Raw genomic sequence first — 17841 nt, forward strand, 5'->3', positions numbered from 1 at the left:
GTGTAAATAGTCCGATGGCAATTTTATTACTTGTTCAGCAGTCTTATGGCTTGGGGGTAAAAGCTTTTGAGGAGCCTTTTGGACCGAGACTTGGTGCTCCGGTACCGCTTGTCGTGTGGTAGCAGAGAAAAGAGTCTATAACTTGGGTGACTTGAGTCTCTGACAATTTTATGGGCTTTTCTCTGACACCGCCTATTATATAGGTCCTGGATGGCAGGAAGTTTGGCTCCAGTGGTGTACTGGGCCATACGCAGTACCCTCTGTAGCGCCTTACGGTCAGATGCAGAGCAGTTGCCATAGCAGGCGGTGATGCAACTGTTCAGTATGCTCTCGATGGTGCAGCTGTAGAACCTTTTGAGGATCTGGGGACCCATGCCAAATCTTTTCAGTCTCCTGAGGGGGAAAAGGTTTTGTCGTGCCCTCTTCACGACTGTCTTGGTATGTTTGGACCATGATAGTTTGATGGTGATGTGGACACCAAGGAACTTGAAACTCTCAACCTGCTCCACTACACTGAGCTGTAGTCAATGAACAGCATTCTCACATAGGTGTTCCTTTTGTCCAGGTGGAAAAGGGTATTGTGGGGTGAGATTGCGTCATCCTGTGGATCTGTTGGGGAGGTATGCAAATTGGAGTGGGTCTAGGGTGTCCGGGAGGATGCTGTTGATGTGAGCCATGACCAGCCTTTCAAAGCATTTCATGGCTACAGATGTGAGTGCTACGGGCGGTAATAATTTAGGCAGGTTACCTTCACTTCCTTGGCACAGGGACTATGGTGGTCTGCTTGAAACATGTAGGTATTACAGACTCTGTCAGGGAGAGGATTAAAATGTCAATGAAGACACTTGTCAGTTGGTCCGCACATGCTTTGGGTACACGTCCTGGTAATCCATCTGGCCCAGCGGCTTTGTGAAGGTTGACCTGTTTAAAGGTAAAGGTTTTGTTCACATTGGCTACTGAGAGAGTTATCACAGTCATCCAGAACAGCTGGTGCTCTCATGCATGCTTCAGTGTTGCTTGCCTTGAAGTGAGCATAAAAGGCATTTAGCTCGGCTGGTAGGCTCGCTGTCACTGGGCAGCTCGCGTCTGGGTTTCCCTTTGTAGCCCGCAATAGTTTTCAAGCCCTGCCAGATCCGACGAGAGTCAGTAGATACAAGATTGTAGTAGATACAATCTTAATCCTGTATTGATGCTTAGCTTGTTTGATGGTTTGTCTGTGGGTATAGCTGGACTTCTTATAAGCATCCGGATTAGTCTCCCGCTCCTTGAAAGCGGCAGCTCTAGCCTTTAGCTCAATGCGGATGTTGACTGTAATCCATGGCTTCTGGTTGGGATATGTACGTAAAGTCACTGTGGGGACGACTTCGTCAATGTACTTATTGATGAAGCAGATGACTGAGGTGGTGTACTCTTCAATGCCATTGGATGAATCGCGGGAAACATATTCCAGTCTGTGCTAGCAAAACAGTCCTGTAGTGTAAGCATCCATGTTATCTGACCACTTCCGTATTGAGCGAGTCATTGGTACTTCCTGCTTTAGTTTTTGTTTGTAAGCAGGAATCAGGAGGATATAATTATGGCGGGGGAGAGCTTTGTATGCATCTTTGTGTGTGGAGTAAAGAAGGTCTAGGATTTTTTTCCCTCTGTTTGCACATGTGACATGCTGGTAAAAATTTGGTAAAACCGATTTAAGTTGGCCTGCATTAAAGTCCCCGGCCACTAGGAGTGCCACTTCTGGGTGTACATTTTCTTCATTGCTTATGGCCTTATGGAGTTGGTTCAGTGCGGTCTTAGTGCCAGCTTCATTCTGTGGTGGTAAATAGACAGCTACGAATAATATAGATGAGAACTGTCTTGGTAGATAGTGTGGTCTACAGCATATCATAAGGTACTCTACCTCAGGCAAGCAATACCTTGAGACTTCTTTAATATTAGACATCACACACCAGCTGTTATTGACAAGTAAACACACCCCCCCACCCCTTGTCTTACCAGACGAAGATGCTCTGTTCTGCGGTGAATGGAAAATCTCGACAGGTCTATTTTATCTGTATCATCGTTCAGCCACGTCTCGGTGAAACATAAGATATTACAGTTTTTAATGTCCCGTTGGTAGGATAATCATAAATCGTAGGTCATACATTTTATGATTGCACGTTAGCAAGAAGAACGGATGGCAGTGGGAGTTTACTCGCTCGCTTACGGATCTCAGAAGGAAGCGACCTTCTGCGGACCCTTTTATTCAAACAAATTACGGGGATCTGGGTCTATTCCAGCAAAGCAGTATATCCTACTCGTCGGACTCATTAAAGGAAAAAAGTAATTGCTGTTCTGATGTCTAGAAGTTATTTTCGGTCATCACGCTCCCCGCAGCCAATGTGAGTAAGACCATTCAAATAGGTCAATATTCACAAGGCCGCAGGGCCAGACAGATTACAGGATGTGTACTCCGTGCATGCGCTGACCAACTGGCGAGTGTCTTCACTGACATTTTTAACCTCTCCCTTTCTGAGTCTGTAATACCTACATGTTTCAAGCAGACCACCATAGTCCCTGTGCCCAAGAACACTAAGGTAACCTGCCTAAATGACTACCGACCCATAGCACTCACATCTGTAGCAATGAAGTGCTTTGAAAGGCTGGTCATGGCTCACACCAACACCATTATCCCAGAAACCCTAGACCCACTCCAATTTGCATACCGCTTCAACAGATCCACAGATGATGCAATCTCTATTGCACTCCACACTGCCCTTTCCCACCTGGACAAAAGGAACACCTATGTGAGAATGCTATTAATTGACAACAACTCAGCGTTCAACATCATAGTGCCCTCAAAGTTCATCACTAAGCTAAGGACCCTGGGACTGAACACCTCCCTCTGCAACTTGATCCTGGAATTCCTGATGGGCCGCCCCCAGGTGGTAAGGGTAGGTAACTACACATCCGCCACACTGATCCTCAACATGTGGGCCCCCTCAGGGGTGCGAGCTCAGTCCCCTCCTGTACTCCCTGTTCACTCATGACTGCACGGCCAGGCATGACTCCAACATCATCATTAAGTTTGCTGATGACACAACAGTGGTAGGCCTGATCACCGACAACGACGAAACAGCCTATAGGGAAGAGGTCAGAAACCTGACCGTGTGGTGCCGGGACAACAACCTCTTCCTCAACGTGATCAAGACAAAGGAGATGATTACGGACTACAGGAAAAGGAGGACGCCCCCATTCTCATTGACAGGGCTGTAGTGGAACAGGTTGAGAGCTTCAAGTTCCTTGGTGTCCACATCAACAAACTAACATGTTCCAAGCACACCAAGACAGTCATAAAGAGGGCACGACAAAACCTATTCCCCCTCAGGAGACTGAAAAGACTTGGCAAGGGTCCTCAGATCCTCAAAAGGTTCTACAGCTGCACCATTGAGAGTATCCTGACAGGTTGCATCACTGCATGGTATGGCAACTGCTCTGCCTCCGTTCGCAAGGCACTACAGAGGGTAGTGCATACGGCCCAGTACATCACTGGAGCCAAGCTTCCTGCCATCCAGGACCTCTATAGCAGGCGGTGTCAGAGGAAGGCCCTAAAAATTGTCAAAGACCCCAGCCACCCTAGTCATAGACTGTTCTCTCTGCTACCGCACGGCAGGAGGTACCAGAGCGCAAAGTCTAGGTCCAGGAGGCTTCTAAACAGCTTCTACCCCCAAGCCATAAGATCTAATCAAATGGCTACACAGCCTATTTGCACTGCCCCCCCCCCCCCCCCCCCCCCCCCCTTACGCCGCTGCTACTCTCTGTTATTATCTATGCATAGTCACTTTAATAACTCTACCTACATGTACATATTACTTAAGACTAACCGGTGCCCCCGCACATTGACTCCGTACCGGTACCCCCTCTATATAGTCTCGCTATTGTTATTTTACTGCTGCTCTTTAATTATTTGTTACTTTTATTTCTTATATTTTGAGGTATTTTTCTTAAAACTGCATTGTTGGTTAAGGGCTTATAAGTAAGCATTTCACTATTGTATTCGGCGCATGTAACAAATAACATTTGATTATAATGGCAGTCGGGATATGACCTTTCAAGGTACTACAGTCTGACATTATTTTACCAATGTTAGCACCATCTGTGTCTGCGCCTACATACCCAACTGATATGAGAAGAGGCATCTATACAGAGGTTCATACTAAATATCAATCTTAAACGGCCATTTTTAATACCAGGGAATAATAGCAGAAAAACCTGGAAGGATTTTGACCTTTCACTAAGGACAAAAGGTCTCAGAGGAGAGATGGAAAGAATTGTCCACGTTCTCTCAAAACCACTATACTGTTAATACATAAGACATACAGGGCCTTCCCATCCCAGAGAACAGACACAGGGCCAGTTGTGCAGAAACACAGATTTACTGTGGCTTCCTCTCCCCTCCTGACTTAGTTTTTTTTGTTGCTTTGGCCACCTGTAAAAGCTGGAGTATAATTTTTTAAGGGATCTTGGGAAGGGGATTTGGATACACTGGTGCCATCTCCTGGTCAGAAAGAAACTTAAAACAAATAAGTTTGTACAAATACAGTACCCAAGATCTCCTATTTATACTTAACAAAAATATAAAGTGCAACATTTAAAGTGTTGGTTTCATGAGCTGAAATAAAAGATCCCAGAATCTTTCCATATGCACAAAAAAGCTTATTTCTTTCAAATCTTGTGCACAAATGTGTTTACATCCCTGTAAAATAACATTTCTCCTTTGCCAAGATAATCCACTACCTCAACAGGTGTGGCCTAAGCCGATTAAACAGCATGCTCATTACATGGGTGCACTTTGTGCTGGGGACAATAAATGGTCACCGTAAAATGTGCATTTGTCACAACACAATGCCACAGATGTTGAAGGAGCATGCAATTGGCATGCTGACTACAGGAATATCCACCAGAGCTGTTGCCAGAGAATTTAATGTTCAGTTCTCAACCATAAGCCGCCTCCAACGTTGTTTTAGAGAATTTGGCAGTACGTCCAACCGGCCTCACAAGCCACGTGTAACCACGCCAACCCAGGACCTCCACATCCGGCTTCTTCACCTACAGGGATCGTCTGAGACCAGCCACCCGGACAGCTGATGCAACTGAGGAGTATTTATGTCCGTAATAAAGCCTGTTTGTGGGAGAAAAAATAATTCCAATTGGCTGGGCCTGGCTTCCCAATGGGTGGGCCTGGCTCCCAAGTGTGTGGGCAGGCCCACCCATGGCTGCGGCCCTCCCCAGTCATGTGAAATCCATAGATTAGGGCCTAATTAATTTATTTCAATTGACTGATTTCCTTATATGAACTGTAACTCAGTAATATCTTTGAAATTGTTGCATGCTGCTTTTATATTTTTGTTCAGTACACATAACTTTAAATAAAGGTATATTGTCACATTAGGCCAGAGTTATGCTTGGTCCAGTCTCCTTCACCAGCCATGTATTTTAATCAAATCAAATTTCGGGAAGCCATTTGATTACCTTTTCGGGAGTCTTATGGCTGGGGGTAGAAGCCGGTGCCTTTTGGACCTCGACTTGGTGCTCCAGTACCGCTTGCCGTGCGGTAGCAGAGACAGTTGCAGAGGGAGGTGTTTAGTCTCAGGGTCCGTCCTTAGTGATGAGCTTTGGGGGCACTATGGTGTTGAACGCTGAACTGTAGTTAATGAATAGCATTCTCACATAGGTGTTCCTTTTGTCCAGGTGGAAAAGGGCAATGTGGAGTGCAATTGAGATTGGGGTAGTATGCAAATTGGAGTGGGTCTAGGGTTTAGGGTTTAGCTGTTTAAGTGATAATGCCCGAGAAGCCGGTGTTTGGATTTATGATAATGGTGCCGGAGGAGATGGCTAACTTTTTACGGTCCCCTAACCAATCATGCTATTGTGTGTGTTTTTTCCCATTATTTGTCACTTATTTTGTACATCATGTTTCTGCCACCATCTCTTATGACCGAAAAGGGCTTCTAGATTTCAGGACAGCGATTACCCACCCGTACTTCAAGATTTTTTTATTTAACGAGTCGGACGCAACGCATTTACTCCAGACACCCGACAAGGCCCTTATCCCCGTCATTCGCAGGAGAAAGAGACACAGATATCAGGGACGTAGGTCTGGGTGCCTTGGAAGGATCAGACGGCGAGTGGGTAATCTGCCTTTACCATCAGTCCTATTAGCCAACATACAATCACTGGACAATAAAATAGACGAACTACGAGCACGCAGGATAGAACAGCCGCCACCTTGTCTGGTTAGACAAGGGGTGGCGGTCTATGTACATTTGTAAACAACAGCTGGTGCATGAAATTGAAGGAAATCTGGAGGTTTTGCTCACCTGAAGTAGAGCCTTGTCACAAGATAAGCCGTATACCACACTATTTACCAAGAGAGTTTACATCTATATTTTTCCTAGCTGTCTATATACCACCACAAACCAATGCTGGCACTAAGACCGCACTCAATGAGCTGTATATTGCCTTCAGAAAACAGGAAAACGCTCATCCAGAGGCGGAGTCTGGGACTTTAAATCCGTTTTACCTCATTTCTACCAGCATGTTAATGTGCAACCAGAGGGGGAGGGGGGACTCTAGACAACCTTTACTCCACACAGAGACACATACAAAGCTCTCCCTCGCATGCCATTTGGCAAATCTGACCATAATTCTATCCTCCTGATTCATGCTTACAAGCAAAAATTAAAGCAGGATGCACCAGTGACTCGGTCAATAGAAAAGTGGTCAGATGAAGCAGATAATTACCTACAGGACTGTATTGCTAGCACAGACTGGAATATGTTCCGGGATTCTTCCAATGGCATTGAGGAGTACACCACATCAGTCACTGGCTTCATCAATAAGTGCATCAATGACATTGTCACCACAGGGACTGTACGTACATATCCCAACCAGAAGCCATGGATTACAGGCAACATCCACACTGAGCTAATGAGTACAGCTGCCACTTTCAAGGAGCGGGAGACTAACCCGGGAGCTTATAAGAAATCCCGCTATGCCCTCCGACGAACCATCAAACAGGCAAAGTATCAATACAGTACTAAGATTGAATCGTACAGGGCTTGCAAACAATTACAGACTACAAAGGGAAGCACAGCCGCAAGCTGCCCAGTGACACTACCATACCAGACTAGCTAAATTACTTTATGCTCGCTTCGAGGCAAGTAACACTGAAACGTATGAGAGAATCAGCTGTTTCGGACGACTGTGTGATCACGCTCTTGCAGACAATGTGAGCGAGACCTTTAAACAGGTCAACATTCACAAAGCCGCTGGGCCAGACGGATTACCAGGATGGTAATTTGAGCATGCGCTTTTCAACCTGTGCCTGATTGAGTCTGTAATACCAACATGTTTCAAGCAGACCACCATAGTCCCTGTGCCCAAGAACACTAAGGTAACCTGCCTAAATGACTACCGACCCGTAACACTCACATCTGTAGCGATGAAGTGCTTTGAAAGGCTGGTCATGGCTCACACCAAATCCATTATACCAGAAACCCCAGACTCACTCCAATTTGCATACTGCCCCAACAGATCCACAGATGATGCAATCTATAATGCACTCCACACTGCCCTTTCCCACCTGGACAAAAGGAACACCTATGTGAGAATGCTCTTCATTGAGTACAGCTCAGCATTCAACACCAAAGCTCATCACTAAGCTAAGGACCCTGGGACTAAACACCCCCGCTGCACGGCAAGCGGTACCGGAGCACTAAGTCTAGGTGCAAAATACTTCAGGTTCTACTCCTAAGCCATAAGATCCCTGAACAGCTAATCAAATGGCTACCCAGACTATTTGCATTACCCCCCCCCCCCTCTTTTACACTGCTCTTACTGTTTATCATCCGTACATCCTCATTTTAACTCCACTTACATGTACATATTACCTCGACTAACCGGTGCCCCCCCCCCCCACACACATTGACTCTGTACCGGTACCCCCTGTATATAGCCTCGCTATTGTTATTTTACTGCTGCCCTCTAATTATTTGTTACTTTTACTTTTTCTATTGTTTATTAACACTTTTCTTTTCTTAAAACTGCATTGTTGGTTAAGGGCTTGTAAGTAAGCATTTCACTGTAAGGTTGTACAGGTTGTAACCTGTTGTATTCGGCGCATGTCACAAATAACATTTGATTTGGAGAGTATATTGGCAAGGTGTTGTTAGGCCCGAGACGAAGTCGGCAAACCATGCCAATATATCCTCCAAACACCACCTTCAAGGGCATTATCACTTTTATACAACGGTTTACCAACTTATTAAAATGATATCTTTTTTTTTATTTTTTATTGGGGGATTAATTTATTTATACCATTTATCCTTCCACGAGATATAGTCCGGACACAAATCTAGGCTTTGCTCCCCAAGTCTTCTTGGGGAGAACAATCTTTTTGTTCTGTATCAATGGATGCGACCCAGTCGTTCTATTGCCATACTGGCTGGCAACGTTCTTATCCCTTGCTTGCTAGCCAACTACAGCTAACTTAGTCACGTCAAACAGCGCAGCCATAATAACAGCAAAGTAGCTGCATTTGCTTAAGCTGTTTTTTGTGACATTTATCTGGATACATTCATAACACTGAGCTAATGATGATCAATTTAACCTGGCATAGAAAATGTGCTCTAGTCAGAACATTGTTGTTCAGGAGTTAGCCTAACGCGTCGTCCGGGTTAGGGTTTGGCCGGGGTAGGCCTTCATTGTAAAATATTATTTGTTCTTAACTGACTTGCCTAGTTAAACAAACGTTATACTAAAAAAGAAACAATCACTTCAAACTGAAGCTGAAAAGACAAAGTAGCTGCATTTCATTTCACCTGTTTTCTGTTGACATTACTTTGTATATATCCATATAAATGATGCCGACTCATGATAGACTGGCTGAGAAAAGTTGGCTGCCCGTCTCGTCCCCACCCCTGAAAGTTCATTACTATGGGACTGCTGGAGATTAAATGTCAATATTGAAACAATGTTGCAAATATCAGAGAGATGGACAGCAAATTTCCATTATTGAAAACCAAATGCTATCCTAAAAGAAATAGGCAATATTGTTTTTATGCTTTTTACAGTGGAGATCAAGTTTATAAATTGTCTGGCTGGGCTGATGAGACACTGGATTGAGCAGTGAGATGGAACAGAGTAAATAGGCATTTCAACATCATAGCTTTAGCCAGTGGTAACTTGTTGAATAGACACCGACTGGAATGCAGTTTTAACCAATCAGCATCCAGTATTAGACCCACCTGTTATATAATAACTAATTAACCACCATGTGATGTCACCAGGCAGACCTTCCATCCCATCAAAACAAGCTGAAATTTCAGGTGGTCTATTCAAACAGCTCGTACATTAAAAGGGTATTATCAAAATTGTACAGTACTATTCCAACCTCAGTGTGGAAATATGTGGAGTATCTTCCACCTTTAAAATGGACCAGAAATATTTTATTGACATACAGTACCAGTCAAAAATGTGGACACATCTACTCATTCAAGGGTTTTTCTTTATTTTTACATTGCAGTATAATAGTGAAGACATCAAAACTATGAAATAACACATATGGAATCATGTAAACAAAAAAGTGTTAAACAAAATGTTATATTTGAGAATCTTTAAAGTAGCCACCCTCCGCCTTGACGACAGCTTTGCACACTCTTGGCATTCTCTCAACCAGCTTCATGAGGAATGTTTTTCCAACAGTCTTGAAGGAGTTCCTACATATGACCACTTGTTGGGTGCTTTTCCTTCACTCTGCGGTCCAACTCATCCCAAACCATCTCAATTGGGTTGAGGTCAGGTGATTGTGGAGGCTAGGTCATCTGATGCAGCACTCCATCACTCTCCTTGGTCAAATAGCCCTTACACAGCCTGGAGGCGTGTTTTGGGTCATTGTCCTGTTGAAAAACGATAGTCCCACTAAGCGCAAAGCAGATGGGATGGTGTATCACTGCAGAATGCTGTGGTAGCCATGCTGGTTAAGTGTGCCTTGAATTCTAAATTAATCACTGACAGTGTCATCAGCAAAGCACTACCACCACCTCCTCCATGCTTCACGGTGGGAACCACACATGCAGAGATCATCGATTCACCTACTCTGCGTCTCACAAAGACACGGCGGTTGGAACCAAAAATCTCAAATTTGGACTCATCAGACCAAAGGACAGATTTCCACTGGTCTAATGTCCATTGCTCGTGTTTCTTGGCCCAAGCGAGTCTCTTCTTATTGGTGTCCTTTATTAGTGGTTTCTTTGCAGCAATTCTAACATGAAGTCCTGATTCACGCAGTCTCCCTTGAACTGTTGATGTTGAGATGTGTCTGTTACTTGAACTCTGTGAAGCATATATTTGGGCTTCAATTTATGAGGCTGGTAACTTTAACGAACTTATCCTCTGCAGCAGAGGTAACTCTGGATCTTCCATTCCTGTGGCGGTCCTCATGAGAGCCAGTTTCATCATAGAGCTTGATGGTTTTTGCTACTGCGCTTGAAGAAACTTCCAAAGTTCTTAAAATTCTCCATATTGACCGACCTTCATGCCTGAAAGTAATGATGGACTGTCATTTATCTTTGCTTATTTGAGCTGTTCTTGACATAATATGGACTTGGTCTTTTAACAAATAGGGCTTTCTGTATACCTTCTCAAAACAACAGATTGGCTCAAATGCATTAAGGAAAGAAACACACCTGTTAATTTAAATGCATTCCAGGTGACTACCTCATGAAGCTGGTTGAGAGAATGCCAAGAGTGTGCAAAGCTGTGAAATCTAAAACATGTTGATTTAAATAAATAAAAATTGGGGTACTACATGATTCCATATGTGTTATTTCATAGATTTGATGTCTTCGCTATTATTCTACAATGTAGAACATTGTACAAAAATAAAAACCCTGGAATGAGTAGGTGTGTCCAAACTTTTGACTGGTACTGTTAGTCCAATATGGAAAACGTATTGCGTTGAAGGTGACAGGCCACTTTTTAAGTGCCGCAGGAAGAGCAGTGACACTCCTTGGGTTGTACACTATGAATTTGGAAACTAGAAGTGCTCCTGATTAGAATTGACCACCATTTTACTGTGACACAATGTTCAGGAAATTGTGTACTATGGTGCAGTATGTCCAATATGAAAAATGTACTGAACAATAAGTTCATTAACAATGGGATTTAAGTGTTTTCTAAAGTTGATTATAATATTATTAATAGCATTGTCTTATTTGTGTTACTGTTACCATGATATCTAGTAATTTACTTTAACAGTATTAAATGTCATTGCTATAATATGTGCTACCTTTTATTCCTTCTTTCATATTGGTAAACAAAATACTAAGTCTGCCAACATTTCCTCATAAAATGTTACAAATTTCGACCATTGGTATAAAACATTTTACCATCTTTGCGGGACTTTATCAGGAAAATCACTGAGGCCTTATTCTTGCAGGCGGAAGGCAGGTCTAGCCAACTACTACTGGCTAAAATAATTACTTCTGGTTCAATCATACAATGGTCAAATTTATAAATGTGTAATTCATTTAGGAGACAAGATAAAATAATTTAAACAAATTCCTTGTATGATAAATGCTTTATTATAAACAAAGCATGAATTCTAATGGGAAAAAAGGTATCAATAGCAATAAGAAAAATTGTATCAACATGTAAATAGTGTTGTCATCTTTTTGGCCCAATGCTGCTACCTGGCTGCCAGCCTCTGTACTTCATGCTCTTTTTGTGATGGCGTCTCAATAAGGGATCTCCTTGGTCTATGTCTTTGGGTTTATCATACACCGTGGATATGCACAAGTCTGGTTTGGCCTTTTCACAAAGTAGGAGCTTAGCTTCTCTCCATGGTACCTGCACAAAACAGCATATCGTAATCAGGGTTTTTATTTGCCTGGATGTCAACAAGAATAACTTGTAATATCCCTTAACTTTTCGTTACTTTCCTACATATCCAAGTTACAAAGGCCATAGATTTACTTGTTATTGTAATTATTGTGATAGTAAATGTTGCACTCACCCAAAGTCCCTCTTGCATTTGGGATGCTGTCCTTCATTCTCCAGGGCTTCTGGAATCCCTGCCCGACTGTTACCCAGGCCCTTTCCCTCCTTCCAGCCCTGCTTCTCCATCACCTGGCGACCAACGCCCTAGACAACGACAACAACATACAAAGATCAGTACTAGTCCTGGTACCAGACTGTGGAAAAAGCCATTCCTGCATTTATAAGGAATTCAGACCACGCCAGTTACATTCTGCCCACTAAATGAGAACAGAGTAATAGGTAAATGGGTAGACATTCCAGCAAATGCCATTGGTAGACATTCCAGCAGTACCTGATGCGCCTTAAGGTCTCAAAATGGCCCATGGAACATAATGGTTCAACAATGAGCAGATTTTTTTTTTTTTTACATCTAAAACGCATCTCCTGCAATTCTACACAGTTTGACATGATTTATGTCTCGATGAGTATATGGAGGGGTATTTTCAAAACACAGTATAAGTGGATAGCCCCCTCCCCCCTGAATATTGGACATATTGCCCCTTGGCAACTTCGCCTATGGTTCAGACACACTAAGTGCTGAGTAAAAATGTTTTCAGGCCGAAAATGCAAACATAAGCTTTTCTCGGCAGTGACTTTTCTACCAAAACCAAAGTGTGGGTTGCAGTCTCTCCTTAGAGCAGTCTAATCTTGGTTTGCCCAGAAAGTCAGTTTGTCAAATTTCTGCTCTGCTAGAGCTGCCCTTTTTACTGTAAGTGCTGTTATTTAGAAGTCAAAACATCTACGAGCAACAACGTCTCAGTCGCGAAGTGGTAGGCCACACAAGCTCACAGAACGGGACCGGCAAGTGCTGAAGTGCATACAAATCATCTGTCAGTTGCAACACTCACTACTGAGACCCAAACTGCCTCTGGAAGCAACGTCAGCACAAGAACTGTTCGTCTGAAGATTCATGAAATGGGTTTCCATGGCAGGGCAGCCGCACACAAGCCTAAGATCACCATGCGCAATGCCAAGCGCCGGCTGGAGTGGTGTAAAGCTCGCCGACATTGGACTCTGGAGCAGTGGAAACTCGTTCTCTGGAGTGATGAATCACACTTCACCATCTGCCCCAATGCATAGTGCCAACTGTAAAGTTTGGTGGAAGAGGAATAATAGTCTGGGGCTGTTTTTCATGGTTCAGGCCACTTACTTCCAGTGAAAGGAAATATTAACGCTACAGCATACTATGACATTCTAGAAATGTTTGTGCTTCCAACTTTGTGGCAACAGTTTGGGGAAGGCCCTTTCCTGTTTCATCATTACAATGCCCCCGTGCACAAAGCAAAGTCCATACAGAAATGGTTTGTCGAGATTGGTGTGGAAGAACTTGACTGGCCTGCACAGAGCCCTGACCTCAACTTCATCGAACACCTTTGGGATGAATTGGAATGCCGACTGTGAGCCAGGTCTAATCGCCCAAATTAAGTGCCCGGTCCCACTAATGCTCGTGGCTGAATGGAAGCAAGTCCCCACAGCAATGTTCCAACATCTAGTGGTGTCCACATACCTTAGGTTATGTAGTGTAGTTCCTTTAACATCCTGTGTTGTGTGTTTTACCATTGATATGCTCTAGGCTATTTTGAGACCTTAAGGAGCATCAGGTGCTGCTGGAATGTCTCCCAATGGCATTTCCATTTTTTTTGTGAGAAATTACTGGCCAAGTCAAAATATTTATAAAGTATAAATTGCCCACACTTTAGGTAAGGCCAAGCAAAAAGACTTAACTAATGGTTAGTAAACCTACGTTAAACATCTTAGAAATGGAGTAATCATTAATAAATCAACTATTTAACTAATCCATTATAAATGCTTTATTAAGTGGACTGGCGCAAGGACTTCCCTACCTTAGAACTTCTCAAAGTTGCCGATTGGCTGATCTTGTCCTCCAGACCTGTCCTCCAGCCTCTTCTCATACCGCATGCGGATGTAGTCACGGGAGTCCATGTCACCCCATCTGTGTGGAGAGAGTGGCCCCCACGAGATGAATTCTCTATGTACACCATTACTACCTTTTTGCACTTTGTGCTGTTGTCTGTGCCTAACAATGTCTGTACCATGTTTGTGCCACTGCCATGTTGTGTTGCAACCATGCTATGTTGTCATGTGTTGCTACCATGGGTTGTCGTTTGAAGTCTCTTTTTATGTAGTGTTGTCTCTCGTCTTGATGTGTGTTTCGTCCTACATTTTGAATCCCAACCCCGTCCCTGCAGAAGGCCTTTTACCTCTTGGTAGGCCGTCATTGTACATAAGAATTTGTTCTTACATTGGACTTGCATAGTTAAATAAAGGTTAAAAATGTTCCATCAAACCCCGATTTCAAATCAGTCAACCATGTTTCTATCCAGTTTTGCCAGGAAAGTCAGCTGTGATGGAAACAGGAAGTTTCGGTTCAATTTCATAAAATGCCAAAAGATCATTTGTTCGTTCGACTTGGTGGGATCTTTTTGTGTTGGTAAAATTAATTATGCGAGAAATGGCGGTGGAAACGCCTTTATGCGCAAATATTGATCTTGAATTAAACTTGGAGTCATGCGAGGACATGGTGTGTGGTTCTCCCACTACGGTTCAAAACCATGAAGTTTAAATTAGGATACAGATTAAATAAATGATGATGAACTTCACAGGCTGGTGAAAGTGCATGGTATGAGCTTGATGCGCCGCTCCAATAAATGTTGAGGGTCTTATTCCAGTGATGATCGATGCTTGACTGTCATTTTAACAAATCAAAACATTCTCGCTCTAATCTCATCATGTAGACTAGCCTACCCATACTGTATCTGCAAACTGTTGGCTTGTGCCAAGACCCGAGTGCTATTTAACATAACATTTTTGTGACAAAACTATGCGATGGAAAGACATTGAACATTAAATGTTTTATTCGGTACATGAAAACTTAAGTGAAAAAGTACATTTTGTGTGCAAAACGTAATTACGCACTGATTTGTATCTGCAGTTTGGTGGAAACATGGTAAAATCGCCTCTTAATACGTTGTGGCCCAATTTTATATACACCATCCCAGCAGCGCAAAAACTCATGAAGGAAGTACATTTTCTTAGAAATATTACTTTGGCCTGTGCTTTTTCCGAGCACGCTATTCACATAGCCTTTGCCTTTAGACTATAGTGTAGTCTATGAATCATTTGATTGAGACTACACTAGACGCACTTGATATTGTGCACCTAGCAGAGAATCAGGGGGGGGGGGGGGGGCAGCATCGGGCACACATCAAGATATAACTAATTCTCAAACACTGAGCAATATGACATTTAATCGATTACCAATTACATGACCCTCCCCTGGACTAAATAAAAAAAATACTAAACCTTCCCCCTGACTGAAATTGAAAAAGCATTACCCTCCCCCATCTCCTCCGAGTAACAAGGTAAGACCATTAGTCCCCAAACTAGTAGAATGTAAAAACGGTGAAGGGCCATGTTGCACATGTTTGAAGATCAACACACAGAGGGGCAGTGTTGCTACTGTGATCCTGAGTTCATGGAGTGTCTTGTAAGGGTGAAGGAGATTGTGGTGGAAGGTCAGGATCTCCATCTCCTATGTGGAGGCAATTTAAAAGAGTTGCGAGAACAAGTGATGCTGTATTAGAAGATAAGGTAGTGGAGGCCCCATAGCCCATTGAGAATGTCTGTTGACAGTTAAGAGAACCGGATGGATTTTTTGTGCGGATTTTGTGGCGTTCATTGCCACAGTTCTAAACTATACGGCACAAGTGACAAATAAATAAATAAACTGGTGAGAAAAGTTTCTGGGCCTGCAAGAGCCTTCAGCGGAAGATCTACAATGTGTACTGGCATCGGAAGATATCCCACCCTCCAGTAGGTATCGGAGTTTGCTTTTTGATTTTAACAGAAGAAAAATGTTTTTATTTGTTTAGTCTATTTTGGTAGTTTGTATGAGGATACAATTTTACCCACAATGCTCCAGTTTTTGGGGGCTTTTATGTTTTCATCCTGCACAGTGGGTGATGACAATACACTTTTTGGGGTTGTTGTCTGCCAATAACCCCCAAAGAAGATGCACTTACCACTGCTGCCACTTGGTGCCACTGTTGTTCTTTTGTAAAGAGCTGCTCTCAACCTTCAGAACTTGATGGGTATGGGGGCTTCAAGGCAGACTAATTTTACTTGTAGCATGATTGCATAAGTATTTGTTCCCTGTTGGTAATGACATTGCATTTTCCACATAAATGTTAAGTTGATCGATCAAGTGGGACATCTCTATGATAAGTTAGATGGCTTCGTGATCGGCAGCACCTCAAGGGAGCTAAGTCAATGCTCAGTTTCACAATCCCCACCATTTCACGCGATTCTGTGTTTATTGTTTCAGTTTTGGGCCAAAGCCCTATTGTGCAAGCATTAGTCCGCTTAGCCTACTCCCCAAGTGCACTTGGAGAGTCATTCACTCATGATCAATCCCTGTTTTCAGTTGGAACACACACCTTACAAACAAATGCACATGTATACATATGCAGACCAACGCATTCATTCATACAGACACGCACGCACGCACATTCACACCTCTCAATCTTTCGCCATCTTCTCCCCCTTATATACCCCTAGTCCTCCACTCTAATTTCCTCTTTGCTGTCTGAGTTATGTAAATGGAGAGTGAAATCTTTGTAAACATGAATCCTCAAAGTACTATGAGACAAACATTGACAGCTGCTCACCCCTGACTGTTTATGTGGTTAGGCTGAAATGTGTAACTAAATAGCGAACCAAACCTCTCTTGTGACGCACCCCCTGAAGACAAGTGTTTTGTATAAAGTCTCTCCTCTTCGCTGGCTCTTGGAGCTTTATCTTCAGCTTCATCACCCTGGCAGCCAATTCCATAAGCGACATATAACTCTGCAACACATACAGTAATCAAACGGCCACCCAAACTATTACATAGTCACTTTACTTTACCTACATGTACAAATGACCTCGACTAATCTGTACCCCTTCCCATTGACTCGGTACTGTTACCCCCTGTATAAAGCCTCGTTATTGTTACTTTATTGTGTTACTTTTTATTGCATTTTTTAAAAACTTTTGTTTATTTTGTAAATATTTTCTTAACCCTTGAACATTGTTGGTTAAGGGCTTGTAAGTAAGCATTTCACTGTATTTGGCGCATGTGACAAACAACATTTGATTTGAGTATTTATGATACTGTACATCTAACAGTCGATGTATGACTGTACATACCCCATTGCATGTTTTCATTAAATTAACTCAATCTACCCTTGACTCACAACTGTTCAAAAATCTTGAGTGTAAATAATCGATTGTTCATGTTTTGTCATCATCCCCACCTGCCTCAGCTCTCAGTGGGGCTGAAGACGCATGGAGTCACTGTGTTCCTGTAATACAATGATCTGTTCTGTTTTAGGGAGAGGCCACGGCACGTGTGTTGGCCCTCATCAGGGTAGAGTCCTCAGGGGTTGGCCAATTCCTGTGGCCATTCCTGAAACGCCCTGGATGAGAGTTACAGTATATGCTCTGACTCTTGTTTTTGCTGTAACGGTATGTCACTAAGATCCACTGTGGAGCTCAGGCAGTGATTGCTGTGGAGCTCAGGCAGTGATTGCTGTTTACAACTGTTGCTGTGGGTGGTTGGCTCTGCTGGAAAGGAAACAGGATGATGAGTGGATGACAACATCTTAAGGAAATAGTGAGGATAGGGCTGGATGTATGTGGTATGTTGTAGAGAGTGAGAGGGATGTGTAGATGAGTGCATTGAGTTGTAGAGAGGGGGGATGAGTG

At 43.1% G+C, this 17841-nt stretch overlaps 1 protein-coding gene across 2 annotated transcripts; it reads right to left on the reverse strand.

The window, feature by feature from the left end:
- Positions 1-11616: 11616 nt before the first annotated feature.
- On the reverse strand, positions 11617-17004 carry LOC109902233 (G patch domain-containing protein 3-like). 2 transcript variants are annotated; one of them, XM_031786492.1, is made up of 4 exons: positions 16818-17004; positions 13920-14029; positions 12053-12180; positions 11617-11886 (listed from the first exon to the last, which is right to left on the reverse strand). In XM_031786492.1, the coding sequence occupies exons 1-4, from the start codon at positions 16933-16935 to the stop codon at positions 11796-11798; spliced, it is 447 nt and encodes a 148-aa protein (XP_031642352.1). In that variant the 5' UTR covers positions 16936-17004; the 3' UTR covers positions 11617-11795. The 2 variants fall into 2 exon arrangements, with proteins under 2 accessions (XP_031642352.1, XP_020354004.2); XM_020498415.2 differs by lacking the exon at positions 16818-17004 and having other exon boundaries at positions 13920-14175.
- Positions 17005-17841: the final 837 nt, after the last annotated feature.

Source organism: Oncorhynchus kisutch, linkage group LG13 (assembly GCF_002021735.2).
Source record: "Oncorhynchus kisutch isolate 150728-3 linkage group LG13, Okis_V2, whole genome shotgun sequence".
NCBI classification, from domain to species: domain Eukaryota; kingdom Metazoa; phylum Chordata; class Actinopteri; order Salmoniformes; family Salmonidae; genus Oncorhynchus; species Oncorhynchus kisutch.

Coding starts and splice junctions, on each gene's coding strand:
- LOC109902233 (XM_020498415.2), bottom strand. CDS start 14,165: ATGGTTGCAACACAACATGGCAGTGGCACAAACATGGTACAGACATTG. Junction 12,181..13,919: donor CAACTTTGAGAAGTTCTAAG/GTAGGGAAGTCC, acceptor GTCGTTGTCTAG/GGCGTTGGTCGCCAGGTGAT. Junction 11,887..12,052: donor AAATGCAAGAGGGACTTTGG/GTGAGTGCAACA, acceptor TGTTTTGTGCAG/GTACCATGGAGAGAAGCTAA.